Source organism: Drosophila miranda, chromosome 3, assembly GCF_003369915.1.
Source record: "Drosophila miranda strain MSH22 chromosome 3, D.miranda_PacBio2.1, whole genome shotgun sequence".
NCBI lineage: Eukaryota > Metazoa > Arthropoda > Insecta > Diptera > Drosophilidae > Drosophila > Drosophila miranda.
The window spans coordinates 9,127,648-9,142,581 of NC_046676.1; the positions used below are offsets into that span (position 1 = coordinate 9,127,648).

General features: G+C 44.6%; 2 protein-coding genes across 6 annotated transcripts in view; one reads left to right on the plus strand and one right to left on the minus strand.

Moving 5' to 3' along the window:
* The first annotated feature begins 642 nt into the window (after positions 1-642).
* On the plus strand, positions 643-2,575 carry LOC108160814. 3 transcript variants are annotated; one of them, XM_033392297.1, is made up of 3 exons: positions 643-730; positions 1,009-1,269; positions 1,326-2,575. In XM_033392297.1, the coding sequence occupies exons 2-3, from the start codon at positions 1,157-1,159 to the stop codon at positions 2,176-2,178; spliced, it is 966 nt and encodes a 321-aa protein (XP_033248188.1). In that variant the 5' UTR covers positions 643-730; positions 1,009-1,156; the 3' UTR covers positions 2,179-2,575. The 3 variants fall into 3 exon arrangements, with proteins under 3 accessions (XP_033248188.1, XP_017150527.1, XP_017150528.1); XM_017295038.2 differs by lacking the exon at positions 643-730 and adding an exon at positions 858-944; XM_017295039.2 differs by lacking the exon at positions 643-730 and adding an exon at positions 870-951.
* Positions 2,576-3,799: 1,224 nt separating this feature from the next.
* The window catches only part of LOC108160537 (potassium voltage-gated channel subfamily H member 8), a 51,281-nt gene continuing 40,146 nt past the window's right edge, over positions 3,800-14,934 (minus strand). For all 3 annotated transcript variants that reach the window (XM_017294599.2, XM_033391467.1, XM_033391466.1), the window contains exons 14-17: positions 11,785-11,880; positions 10,397-10,550; positions 9,558-9,682; positions 3,800-7,549 (exon numbers count right to left, since the gene is read on the minus strand). In XM_017294599.2, coding sequence (XP_017150088.1) covers positions 5,687-7,549; positions 9,558-9,682; positions 10,397-10,550; positions 11,785-11,880 — 2,238 coding nt within the window. In that variant the 3' untranslated portion in view covers positions 3,800-5,686. The remainder of the gene's footprint in view (positions 7,550-9,557; positions 9,683-10,396; positions 10,551-11,784; positions 11,881-14,934) is intronic.

A 14,934-nucleotide genomic window follows, 5' to 3' on the forward strand; every position in this document is an offset into this window, starting at 1 on the left:
CTTTAATTTTGTATTGTTTTTATTAAAAAAACGAGGGGGAACGTTGTGAGTTGCTGCGAGGCCGCAACTCTACAGTTATACCCGATACTAAGTCAGTATGGCTCTCCTCCGGCAGACGCCGCTAATATTAAACGAACCGACAAAGAGTGCGTGCGAGAGAGACAGAAAATCAGTCTGAGCGTGACGTCGGGCGCTGCTCAATCGACTCGGCTATTGATGCTGATCAAGAATATATATACTTTATGGGGTCGGAAACGATTCCTTCTGGACGTTACACACATCCACTTTAACCACAAATCTAATATACCCCAATACTCATTTTGAGTATCGGGTATAAAAAAACGAACAAAATGAATTTATTTTCCATTTATTCCCATTTTGACGGGTGACGTTTCGAATTAAGTGTCGTTACAAAGGGTTAAATTACTCACATTTCTTGAACAATGGGTTGTTTGACCAAGGGCCTATAGTTTCTCCAGATGTGCCTGCATTAATGTAAACTAGTCTCCAGCCCGTCAGCGATTTTCCACAGTTTATTTCTGTCCGTATCGGATTAATAATGTAATATATCAATGAATACAAATCAATTTTTTCGAGGCTGTGGTGTTAAGTGATTTTTTTCGGCAGTACAGTAAAACCAGAACGTGGTATTTTGTGTGCACTGTGTACAGGGTTCACTGTTCCTGCTGTATACTTGAAACCGCTAAGATCAGATCTACTATCATATCAGGTACTACATATTCAAAAACAAAAAACTCACTTGAAAGGAGTTACATTTTATTTGTGTACTCATTTTCTTGGAGGATTATTTGACAACCCTGCACCACATCTGGTATTTTCAGTTAATACACATCTAATGAATTAATAATGAACAAGCCGTCACAATTTTCTTGTCAAAAAAATAAATCAAGTACTTGCAAAATTTTTTCTGAGCGAAGACTGAAGTAAACTGTTTGTGTGCTGTTTTGCGCTAGATAAATAAATAAATCTTACCCTTCTGTGATTCAGAGTCTTGTGGAACTTAAGCCGAGAAGCGCATTGGAAGCGCAGCTGCAGTTGGCATTATCAGCAGAAAAAAGTATTATTTTTTTCACTTCGGATCGAGAATCGACTCAGCAAATTTCGGTTTAGCAAATAGCAGAATTTCGCCAGGAATATGTCTACGCGTCAAGCGATCTTGTGGCGCGTCTACGTGTATGCCAATTCTTTGTACTCGCTGCCACCACGGCAGACGCGCAGCTTCCGCAAGTGGAGCCCTCGGGTGCTCAGGTAAGTGTCCGCCATGGCGACCAATGACACCCTTCTTGATCAACTTTTGCCAACAGAAAGGATCCGTGTGCGATTCACCGCATCATGGAGTGGGCGATCCGCGATACAGCTGTCGTATGCAGGAGCAAGGCGGAGATGGTGAAAGCTTTCGAGGCGTTGTACGGCATGCTGTCGCATGTCAGCATGCAGAGCGCCGAGTTCGAGAACACTTTGCTTACCTTCTTTGGGCCCAAGACAAATCAGTTTATCCACGAGCTGATCAACTTTGCCCGCTCGCCGTACGACCACTTGATCTCCTACGATTTGAACGTGAAGTATCGCGCTGTGCACGATGTGCCGGATGATGGAAATGATGTGGAAATGCCGTGCACCTCGGCGGAGGCTCTTAAAAAGGAACAGGCGAGGGAAGTGCTTCATAGCCTTGTGGAGTTCGCCACTCGCATGAATAACGATGACTGCCCTAGCTTCGACGCGGCTTTGAACATCGAGGAAGAAGATTGCTTCACCATAGACGCGTTGGGCGTCAGCAGGGCTCAGAGAAGCAGTCCCGCGCTAATAAGCCTTTCGCAAGCGGTGCCTGCGGGATATGCTCAGATGCCCGGACGGCAACAGCTGTCGCCAACACAAGAGGAGCAGCACTCGTACCCTGCTTTGCAGGAGGCCCTATCAAGGAGCGTGTTCGATGTGGGTGGCAATCGTCAGCGGATGCGGTTGCAGCGCTGGCTTCCGGCATCGCTGCCCTCGGGAACGCTCCCAAACTGGATGACAGTTCGCGCTCACCTGGACGCTCGAAGGACTTTGGCTAATTCTGCTTCTTCTACGGGTTCTATTAGACGCAGGCGCAGACGCGCCCTTAACCGCGACGCAGCTTGGGACAATTTTGCAGTTCCTAGGACCCGTCGGGACTAACCCGATCTTTGGTTATAATTACATTTCATTATCTCGTTTGCTTCGTAATAGCCCATATACTATAACACACAACGAACTCTACGAATTCCAAATTATTAATACGCACACAGGGCTCTAGGACCCTTCATCAAAAATTGATAACGCCCATCCGAATGGCAACTGTAACCATGACGGTATTGGATAACTGAAAACGGATTGGCCATCAATAAAAGGGCGAACCGTAGAAAACGGTGTACCAAATATGCCTCCAACGCATATTTTGTGCTTCGCAACACGGCACGGTCCGTTGTCTTAATTTTTCGAGAATAAAAAGGTAGCTCCTGCCACACTACGCCCCCGCTCCACCTCTATCCCATGTCACACGGCGTCGAGTCCGGGCCCCGGCTGTTGGGCAGCGCATGAAAAATTGAATTACACGCACTTTTGCGCATAAACGAGAGAAGAAATAAACAACAAATTTGAACAAAACAAAAAAAAACGAGGGGGAACGTTGTGAGTTGCTGCGGACACCGCAACTCTACGGTTATACCCGATACTAAGTCAGTATGGCTCTCCTCCGGCAGACGCCGCTAATATTAAACGACACGACAAAGAGTGCGTGCGAGAGAGACAGAAAATCAGTCTGAGCGTGACGTCGGGCGCTGCTCAATCGACTCGGCTATTGATGCTGATCAAGAATATATATACTTTATGGAGTCGGAAACGATTCCTTCTGGACGTTACACGCATCCACTTTTACCACAAATCTAATATACCCCAATACTCATTTTGAGTATCGGGTATAAAAATATAGTATCACAATTATTTGTAATTAGCCAATCTAATAGAATATTTATTAATTTGATGGATAACATTAACTGTTAATTAAAAATGTCGATGGAAAAGCTCTTAAAACAACAGCAAACTGAAAATTATGGCTATACTGTATGTACATACATCCATATACATATGTACATACATACATATATGTATGTGCAAGTATGTTAATCGAAAAATAAAAACTAATTATTTGTCATGTTGCATTGATGATTACGGTCAGATGTGACACAGATGTAAAACAGATGACACACTCATTCATAATCCCAACACGTGCAAGCCACGCTGAACCGGACATTGCTTTCTGTGGAACTTCTAGTTCCCTGGAATTGTTTTGGTGCTATTTTCGTCTCTTTCTGTGGAAGTTTTGTGCACTCAGCATTTATTATTTACCACCAAGATGTGGTGTTAAGCGTAATATACGATGCGTTTATTTTTTCCGCACTTCGTGTTGAATATATGGCTCAGAAGTTAATGCGCTTACCTTAAACAAGAGACAACATACAACAGACAAGCCCCCTGGCTGGTCTAATACCTCGATTGACATACAAACTTTGGCAATCTGGTCAGTGGATTATGGTACACAAATGATGCCAAATGACCGACCATCAGACCAATTGAATTAATCGCATTAAAGTTCGGTGAATCATACGGGAAAAGCCGCTCATGGACGTCAATAAAAGTTGGTCAATTAGCAAACGCTTTGCTGGGATTTTCAATTCCGACTTGCATCCCTATCCCACCCTTCTTTGGCAGAGGGAAAGCCACAGTCACAGCACAGCAAAAGTCGATTCAAGTTGTCACATCAAGTTTATTGTTTATTGAAATATCGGATATTCTTGTATGATTTTTGTGTATAACTACATGTATTAACTTGTATATAGTCTTGATAACATTAGGTTAAAACATTTAAAAACGTTTAATAGATGCTCTGTCTGGTAGCTGGCTTTAATAGATCTCAATTGAAAAGTTCTGCTTAGGTTGTAGGCCAGTTTGCTTGGCTTGGCTAAAACATATGTGGACGTTTTTATCCATCTAACCACATATAAAACTTACACACTTATTATCATAGAATGCTTACATCAAAGATAGAATGAAGCTTAAGTCTTTATAGTTCTTGGGAGCAAATTACAAATGTACACATTCAGATATACATATACTACAATATATGTACATATACCAGGATATACATGGGATGCCAGAAATGTACACAGTTTTCAGTTTTCAGTTGAACATTGTAACCATTGAACAAACACCGAATTAAACACTCTGTCGATTAATTAATGTTGCCTCTCCACGCTGCGGATCACAAAATTCATCATCTTATCCAAACGATCGAAAGTTCACTTTTAAAGCAGAACTCTGTCCATTCAATATACACAGTATTTTATGTGCACACGATTGTCGATTATCTTAGCATAATCTATGGGACCCCCATCTCCGACTAGCGAAGCGTGGATGGGGCTCTCTTATGTTTCTACAAATGTGTGGGATCCCCCTTCAAAATACGTACTTTCCTATTACTTACTTTGCCAGATCTATAATCTATACTCAATCAGGTAGCTCCAATTTCTCAAATATCCCCCTATACAGGCATGTTCTCAATTCCAGCTTTTTGGAAAACCTTTTCCTAGCACTTTACATTGAGAACATCTCCGATTTGGAGTCGTTAATTCAAGATTGTTAATATTTCACCCATTGTTAAAGTGTTTTCAATAATCTTGTGATTTCAGTTGCTAAGCAAACTCTAAACACATGCACATATACATACACATATACATATATACGAGTAGGTACATACATATAACTAACATTAATCGGAGGTCTTTAGATTTGTACCTTCGCTGATCTGCCTCGTTTCGCATTCCATTGCCTGAGCCTGGGCCTAACCGTTGAGATATTGTGAAATATAACCTTTACCTGTCTATCTAGGTATCTGTATATTTAAATATAACATTCATACGAGTATGTATATGGAACATCTATAACTGTTTGATTAGAAAAAAAAAATATATGTATTTAGGTATCTGTTCTTTGCACTGCACTTTTCCTGCCGACAGCCACACAATCGGTGGACTGGTGGACTGCTTTGCCTGCTCAACGATTCCTGATGCGGTCTTTACAAAAATAGACTAGGCTACAAATATATTTGGATCTCTCTCTCTCTCTGATATGCTGTACAATAAATATGTATCTGGTTCACCCCTGATTATAGACGCCTGCCTGGCCTAAACTTAAATTTGGGAATGCAACTTAAGGGATATAAATACTTATCAGACTCAAATCTTAATTATATAATATACAGAGTTAGCTAATTAAATGATGTTGAAATTAAACGTAACTAAAGGGAAACAACCAAATTTCGTATATGTACGTTTCTGTTAAGCTACTCGCTTGAATTAATCATTATTCTAACGTTATTCGATTACTTTTAAAGATAAGTGGCTGAACCTATATCTGAAGAACATAACTAAGGGAGAAATCAATGGAAAACTCAGCTCGTATTTGTATCTTAGAGATACAATATTAAATGTACAAGCGTCTTCGTATTTCAGTATTAATTAGGCCATAAATCACGCACAGCGGGTTGCATGTAAATGAGTCCACACATGCCACCCTCATACCTCCCTCAAGCCTCTCACGCACCCACCTATCCATTCATCCAGTCATCCATAAACAATGCCTCTTACTCCTACTTGCCACTCGAATCGCGTAGGGAGCGAGTGGATGGCAGGCCACGCAGTCCCTTCTCCAATTTGTCAGCATCGCCGGCAGAGAAGCGGAAATTCACGGCCTGGCCCTGGCCCTGCCCCTGGCTCACGCCCAGCAGAATTGGCCTTGAGCCACGTCGAGGTCCTAGTAGCTCCACACTCTCTTCCTCGTCCCTGCCATAACCGGCTATGGCGGCTGCTGCCGCTGACACTGGAATCGGAATCGGGTTCGGGGTCTTGGCTGGGGGCGAGTACTCTGCGGTTGCCTCCGACAACCGTCGGTACTCTCCGCTGCGCGAGTGCTGCAACTTCCAGGAGGCGCGTCTTGTGGTGGCCACACTAGCCACGCTCTGGCTGCTACTGCTGCAGTGCACCGAGGCGCTGGTGGTCAGATTGCCAGTGCTCTGCGAGACCACGCAGCTGTTGGAGCTGGAGCTGCTGCTGGATATGCTCGAATTGCTACCACTTGCGCTGCGCCGAACGCGCTTGGATCGCTCCTGGGACAGAGGTGGGCCCTCAACAGGCGGCTGCTGGGCAGCCAACTGCTCCTCCGGTGTCAGCAGGCTGTCAGTGCTCTTGCAACAGCTGTGGTGGCTGGCCGACTGCTTCATGGTCCAGCGAAAATCGTTAGAGTTCTCGTCGTCCAGTGGCGGATAGATGCGTCCGGTACTCGACCCTCCCGTCGGCCCAAGCAAACGCTCCTTGGAGCTTCCTAGAGTAGGATCTGCCGGGGATATGCATTCGTCGATGGTATTGAGTGGCGATATCTGGAGGGTCTGCTTCTGCTGCAGGAGCTCCATTTCGGTCTTGATGGCCGGCTCGATGCCCAACAGGCCCAGGACCAGGCGCGGATTGGCCAACACGAAGCGCTCGAATGTGGGGAAGTCGATGCGGTAGAAGTCTGTCTGGGAGCTGCGGTTGGCCGTCGTCCGATTGTGTTCGCCGGCGGCTGCTGGTGTTTCCGGGGATGCCTTTTCCGACTTCGAGCTGGCCGCATTACTGCCCGGCAGCTGTACATCTCGACCCCAGACCTCGGGCGGATGCGAGGAGCTCCTGTAAATAGGCGCCACCTCTGGTGCACCATTAGACAGGTGTCCGCCCTTCAAGTCCAACCCAGCTGGATCATTCAGGCCCAATCCGGACCGATTACCGGCCCCTCCGCTGATGTTCGGAATGGAGCGGGCCGGCGGAAATTTCAAGGAGCTGTGCGAGTTCATGGCCGTGGAGGTGAAGGCCATCTCCTGCAGCGCGGTAATCGCATTGCGCACCTCAACGCTCAGCTGCGCCACGTCCTGGTGCAGGGTGGAGACCTGTGAATCCAGCCGCTCCAGCGATGGCCGCTTGGCGACCCCCGACTCCTCCCCTTCTGTGTCTGGCTCCTCGAAGGAGCCTCGGTCCAGGCTGCAGGCCGCATTGAGGTTCCGTTGCCGCTTGTTCGTCTCCCGTAGCGTGATCAAAGAGCGTCCGCGCTGGTGCAGCCGCTGGTTCCGTGGACTGTTCATTCCCAGGAGTGGGGATCGTGTGGCATGAAGCGGTGAAGCAGTGCTTACGCTGTGCAGCGGCGAGGGTGTAGCACCACCGGCTCCTCCGCCCGGACCTGCATCATTTTCCTTGTCTGCTGGTTCCACTTCGCCCTCCTCGCGGTTCTCGTCGTCCTCGCTGATGCTGGGCAGCGGGAAGGATGGCCCGATGTCCGAGTCCTGATTTTCGTAGCCCTCGCGCAGGTTGTAGGTCAGGTCGTGCTGGATGTCATTGGCGAACTGCTGCTGGTATTCGGGGTACAGCCGAAGCACCTCCACCAGGCCGCCCATGTGAATGCACTTCAGATCGCAGTAGGTGAGCGCCTGTAGATAGACAGAGGAGAAGAAAGACAGAAAGTTAGTCAAAAGCCGTTTGCCGCTAAACGATTATGCACTTGGATCTGAGGGTCTCAGGGGGGGATCTGTATCTGGAGTGGGGTCTGGGTCTGGGTCTTAGTCTGAGTCTGAGCCGGAGGCGTGGAAGCTGTTTAAACCCATGAACAAGATACAAAATCTGAAGCAGCGGGAATGCGGGGTAGCAAGGCGTGTATTGAATCACAGTGAAAGTCTGCCTCACTCATGACAATGCAGAAACAATGGAAAGAGAAGAGATGCTTCTCTTTGCCACCCGTCAATTGATTTTTTACTGATGAACACATTCCTAAGATATATTTACATCTATAGTTTCAACTCTACTTTTATCTTTGGGGAGGTATACTAGTATGTAGCTTAATGCTTAACCTTTGACTGGGTATTCCACCAGTCGACTACTCCGCCTTCCACCAGGCGCACATTTTAATGTTGACGCCTTGCGTCTTGTATTCTTTACAAACTTAAGAGCGCCATCTTGGCGTTTACACACTTTCGCACACACAATCAAACAAACCAGCACTCACTCGCAGTGAAAGGGGGGAACGCTTAAGTATCACTCATACGACCCGTGCCCCGAGAGATGTTGCCAACACGAAGTGGCGCCTACAAGGGGCGCACCGCGGTGCTGGCAGCTGGTGCTGGCTTGTGCGAAAACATACCCAGAATGTCTGCACTTTATTTTCTCGGGGCAGACATGCAAATAAACACGAGATAAAAGCAAAGGTAAGAATAAACAAGAAGAAAAGGCCATATTTGGAGACCGAAAATTGGAATACACTTGCAGGTCGCTCGATTAGGGGCTTAGCTATTATGGATCCAGGAGAATCCACATTCTGATAAACAACCTTTTCTCATATAAGGTTGGAAAGTCTTCCTTACAGCCACTATAAACATTTAAAAGGGTATACGAACAATAGTAGGAACGACAAGGGCCAAAGGACAAGAAGGTGGCAACGCATCCTCGTATTTCTCTTTCTCTCTTTCTGTTGAAACTATGCCAAATTAAACATTCCTCAACTAATTAAGCTACAATAAAATTCGAAATTCTTTGTTTTAATCATTTTACAGAGACTCGGGTCCCTTTCCAAGAATACAGCGACTACCAGACTAGAGAGGGGGCCAATTAATTAGCCGTGAATCTTTAGTAACCTGAACCGCCCCAAGATTATTGCCATAATTTAGATTGGAGGGAAGGCGGGGTTAGGGCGGTGTAAAAGCATTTAAGCCCCATTGACCTTCTGCTTGCACAAAAGGAAAGAATTCTCGGTAAAGTGTAAACTGTGCTGTGCAACCATGTTGAACCGAAACCGTCAGGCCGCCGGACCCGAGCGATACCACCGGGAGGATTGCGTTCTCAGACTCTGGACGCGACGCGATAAAGTTTACGACAAGCCTGATGAAATTGCACTCGATTCAACACACAATTTAATCTTTAAAGAACTCCCTCACTACAATAAAAATATAATTAAAGGGCAGACAGAAACAGTCGAAGAAGCCGACCGTCTAAGAGGGCTATAGACAATTATTCTACGCTTGCTTCATTGCAGAAAACTTCAGGCTAATACTGGGAAAAAAGATAGAGAGACTATTGGCTGGAGCTAGTTCTTAACTATCATTCTCTCTTTCAGGGAAAACCATTATAAGTTGATGGAAATCAAAAGGAATAGTGTCCAGATGTAACCATAGGTTAGTTGGACTGGAAAGTTTTTCTTTTCTTCTTTCTCTTTACCATCAGTGAAACAGCGTTCTCCATTCATTGCAGTTCGCCCTCTAGATTAAGAACTTAGGCAATGAAAGGTATATGAATAGATTCTATTTAATTACTGCATATCCCTCACAACCACAAACATCGCTCCCCTCTTTTTAAATACGGTCACAGTCATGCTGCCACACGGACACAGATCCCCTCCCCCACATGAAGCGTCATACGCATTTGAATAGCAAGGAAACTGTTACTTACCTTTATATCGCTGCTGCTGCGGACGACAACATCCTGGCCAGCGCTGTTGGTGGTGGCCGTCATCTGTCCATTGCTTGTGGCCACCAGATGCACGTTGATGTCGGAGCCGACCAGGTCGCCCTTACCTGTGGAGTTTGCGAGAGATTGGTTGAGAGAGTGGTAAAGGTCAGACGCATTAATCGGGGCCATATCCAGCTACAGGCAAGGCCAGAGTCCCCAGCAGAATCAATGAGCATAAAAATAGAGCCTGGCTTTTGTCGAGGGGGCCCGAAGTTGATTTCAGTGTCAATGTAAGAGTGGATGACGAGGACGATGTCTGCCTTGAATGAATAAACAACCAGATGACTCCCTGCGCCATAGTGTCAGTGGAAAGCGGCCAGGGGCACGGCCAAAGAGCCTGACGTGAATGAACTGGCAAAAGTTCAATAAACGCCCAAAGTCGAAACATAAACAGAATGAAAATTTGTCATTTATAAGAACCGATGGCTGATAAAAGAAACGAAAATCATACAGGGGAAAAACGCAAAGAGAAATGACTAAACAAGGAATGCCGGAATATAAGATAATTAATTAAATAAAAATGACTTGAAACCAGAGGACATTTATGATACTTAGTGAATATTTCTAGAGATTCCAAATTCCGTACATATTTTTTTCGAAAAAGAGACGACAAATTAAATTAGTTTATACAGAAATGGCAAGAAAGAAACGCAGCTTCGACAGCAGACACTTTAGATACCCTGCATTTTGATTTTTTCTATGGTAGATATGCTTATACATATGTGTGTAAAATGAGGGAATCAGCTATCGATAGGACATTTTCGAAATGAAACACTCACCCAAAATGGCCACAACCATATCGTCCTTGATCACCTCCATGGAGCCGTTGCACAGATAGTAGATGTAGTTGAGGGCGTCGCCTTTGTGGATTAGATATTCGCCGGGTGCACAGAAGTTCGTCTTTATGTGCAGCGACAACAGCTTCAGGCAGCCCTGCAACAAGACCCCCCAAACAAAAGTACAGATATAAATAGATCCGATTCTGGTCTGTTCGAGGAATTGTTGTTGTTTGGGGTCGACTGCTCGACTGCTGGACTGCTGGAATGCTGAACTGTTGGATGCCGACTCCTCGATGGCGGTTGCAGGCATTAAGCTCAGCGGTTGCCGCGCTTTATTTGCGCAATGAAACAAAACGACAACAGCTGTGTCCTTGCCCTGGAATGTCCTGCGGTCGCCTCCCAGCAGCCACTGCACGCCCTCTACTCGCATTTGGCCACGATAAGTGGCTTAAAGCGCGCTTATAACTGTTGAGTGGTTTTTATTTGCACAGCCGCTGCCTTGCTGAATGGGCTTTATGAATGTTCGCACTCCCCTTTGTCCGTTTTTGTTTTGCTTAGATTCATTTTGTTTGCGCTCTATTCTATTCAAGTTAAAGACGAGTCACGGTTCCTACACTCTCTCTCTCTATCCCTGAATAAATTATAGCAACACAATTCTGAATTAAATATCTATAAACTTGCCTTCGTTTACTCTTTAAGAATATCTACCTTCTCCTTTCTATAATTCACCATTTAAACGAGACATCAACTCGTCAGCTTTCAGCAGTCCTAGGTTGGTTGAACTGAACCGTAAATGAGAAATCAATTACTTCGTGGAGGGCAGACCGAGGTGGGGCACACACAAAACGGAACTCCATTCCATCAGCAGCCAGAAAAACACTCACACGAAAACTCGTAAAGGACCCATTTGTAGGTAAGCTTTCAGAGGTTGACAAGGGTATTGACATTGGGCATCGAAAACTACTCAAGTTCGGCGAATTTCTGTTGCTGCATTCGGATCTTTGCCTACAAATTTTCCCTAAAACCTTTTTCATGCTCCGCTTCAGACGCTGGCTGGAGCTGACTGGCCCAAAATTCGTGGCCAGAAAGTTTACCTGTGACCATAAGTCGGTTTATGCGTAGACCTGTGCATATAGTACATGTGTGTTGTGTATGTAACATACGAAATATGTATGTACAAGAGCGAAACGAAGGGAAGCCCCAACATTTCTGTTAAGCCAGCAGTTAACTTTTGACTGCTCCAGAATCCCCCCAATGGGCCGTTCGCTCCGCTTTTCTGATTATTTTGCCATCGTTGCCATTTCGTCCCATTTGTCTGAGCCTCCTGGTCGACCCCTGAAAGAGAGCATTCACATCCCCCATCCTCATCCCCCGAAGGAGCCACTCACCTGTGAGGCAGCCTCAAATATTGGTAGCTGTAATATTTCACGGTGGAGATGCATGGAGACGTCGCCGCGCAACTCTTCGGGAAATTCGCGTAGCGTCTGAAAGAGGAGGAACAAAAGCCAAAAAAAGAGAAAAAAGATGTAGATGTAGATAAAGATATGCGAGTACGTATAGAAAGAATAAGAAGCAGATATAAGCCCGCACTTATCGAACGTACGCAAAGATACGAATCCTTCGAGCTCTTAAGTGTACCTACACACTCGTACATACCTAAAGGCAGTACACGTGAAAAACGAATTGCATGAAAATTGTAAGGGAAATATTTGGCTTCACTTTACTCGGTCACCAGGGAAATGTTGGGCTTTCGCTCTCCCATCTTGTTATTCATCTGTAATATGTCGTGCAACAGGAAGGGAAAACTACAGCAGATGGAAAATAAACGATGGAATACTTACAGGGTATGGAATGGAACGGAATGGTACGATGGAATGCTACAGAGATCAGTTCTAATAAGTTCGGTAATGAGCTTCAGTTACCCTTTAAAATCAAAATTATCCTTGGAAGAACACTGAGCCAAAGAAGTAACGCAGCCAACAGATAACTTACAGACTTATTTTAAACTGGTTTATAGATCGATTCTTAGTAAGAGAATACAATTATAGAGCAAACTCTTGAGAAAGTTGAAGAAATCTCCCAAAGAATGTTGGAACCTTTTGAAATTCATTAAAGGTCCAAGTGAAATGAGACTTTTTATCTTAATAATTGTTGCACAAAAATAATCTGGACGGGTTAGTACCACCATCCTGATAAATAAGGGCAATATTGGCAAGTCCAGACTAACCAAATCTTCCTTTCAAGAGAGAAAGATTGAAAAGATTCCAACGGTTTTTTTTAGTTTCCATCATACACGAGAGCTAGCAGAGATGGAGCACTGCATTACCTCCGATTGCTGCTATTTAGCAACACTTGAGTGGAGCATAAGAAATAATAAGTGGGGATATTAATCTACTGAGAACGAACATTCACTGTCTTTATTTTTATTTACTTATGGCTATGCTATCCTTTAATGCACCCTTTCTCCTTAGAGAGAGTTCCTTCAATACAGAGACGAGTGCCTATTTTTCGAGTGGAGATTATAATTTTCCCACATCCTCTCCTTGTGCATCTTGTTGCTATGTGTTCTTCCTCTTGTCACCATATTGTTTGGTTTGTCTCCTTTGGATCTGATGCTTTATCTTTGCCTATGCATTGTGCGAGAATTCATGTTCAAAATTAAAGAGAAATTTGCAACCCGGCTGTTTACTTCTCTCTGCCTCTATCGCCTTTGTACACTCAGGTGAATTCCTTTGCTACCTACAACAGCATTGTATAAATTAACGCCCTTTCCAGCTAATAAGAAACCTTCCAAATTACATTCCTCTAAGGAAATTATCCAGAAATATGTACGAATGTGGAATTGTTCGAGGTATGACCACATTTAGATGTTGCCATGGAATTCCAATTAAAATTATAGTTTCTGTGTTTGCTCTTCATTCAACAACAAATTCAATGAAATCCAATTACCAGAGCCACAGGTCGGTCAGACATTAACTTTAACTTTAGCCCCAATATACATTGTATTAATGGGTAATATAAAACGAATATGCAGACGAGGGGGCAGAAATTCGGGGTAACCACGCGTAACTAAATAAGGAACTTGTTTTGAAAGTTTTGTGTTCGTTTTGCTTGTAATGCCGTCCTTTAATACGCTTTGAGGAGGCATTCTTCCGCCCATCCATCCTTTGGACTCACGTCGTATGTTTGTGCCTTGCAAATTTCTCGTCGTTCTATCGCAGCATTAACGGCTATCCAACTATTATCAAACATTGAATATTAAATAAAGAATATACAAGATTATTTATCTTAGTAACAATGAATCTACGAAGGGTATCTTCATCTTCGGTATCCAAAGCTAGCGTTCAGTTCTTTCCTGTTTTTGGTTGTTTCTGTTTGCCCCCGAAAGGCCAATTCGCATGAAATTGTTATTTATTCGCTGCCCTCTACCTTAGTGCTCAGAGAAGTGTAAAATATTCAACATTAATTGAGCACACACACTGCCCAAAAGGACGAAGCCAAAGCCAAAGTGAATCCAAAGCAGATGCTGGTGTTGGGGCGGTTGTTTGAAATTTTCGCATGCCAGAGAGCAGCGGTGGAGGTGGGGCAGGGTGTCCCCTGACGTTTTGCCAGTTAATTTTCATGCGCAATAAATTAACAATTTAATTTACTGCCACAGCCTGCCACAGTCTGCCACTATGCCACCGCTTCTGCCTCTGCCCCACTTTGTTGGCTATAATTTGTGGACTTCATCGGTGCATGAGTGTTAGTATGTTTGCAATGTAAATAAATCAAATCTGATTTAGGCTTTTCAAAAATATTTTTGAAGCTTTTACGCCAGGTCAAGTCAACGAAAATGCAGGTAGATGGTCGAAGTAGTGATCCCAAAGACCATGTCCATGTCCATGTCCCTGTCCAACTGACGTACCTTTTGAGGGAAGCTGACGGTAACCGTCAAGTGCTCGGGTGTGCTAACTTCAAAGGCTGTCCGCACTAATTAATTTTCTGCCCCCAGGCCCCGAAAATGCAGTGCACGTGCTCGCTGGCCGGGTAAACAGACAGAGACTGAGATGCGGATACAGCGAGGGAATTATTTGAAGAGTTTTTAATTAACGCTATTAAAAAAGGAGCAGGAAAAACGTTGTTTGGCATTGCCCACTGAATTGTGATAGCAATTAGAAAGGGAACGCCACTTTCAGTCGGGGCTGCAGTTTCCAAGTACCCCATTTGATTGTGCCGCAAGTTGAGGCAAGTTGAGGTTGTACGAGTACTGCAGCTATATGTGTCTGGCTGTCACTTCTTAAAGTCAGCAAAATGACAGCCAACATTTGACCAGGGTTTTAGAAAGTTCAAGTTCAAAATAAGTTCAAAAAGTATGAGAAGGTACGTTTCACAGCAGCTGCCGTCAAGATTGACTTCTCATGACCGGCAATCAACAGTTTAAGTGGTGTTTCAATACTCATATAATATATATAAGAAATCCCTGCCATTTGGTGACAGAGACTGCTAGATACCTCCTGGGTGCTCTACAGCGCAACAGCCAAAGTACATAGTAGTAC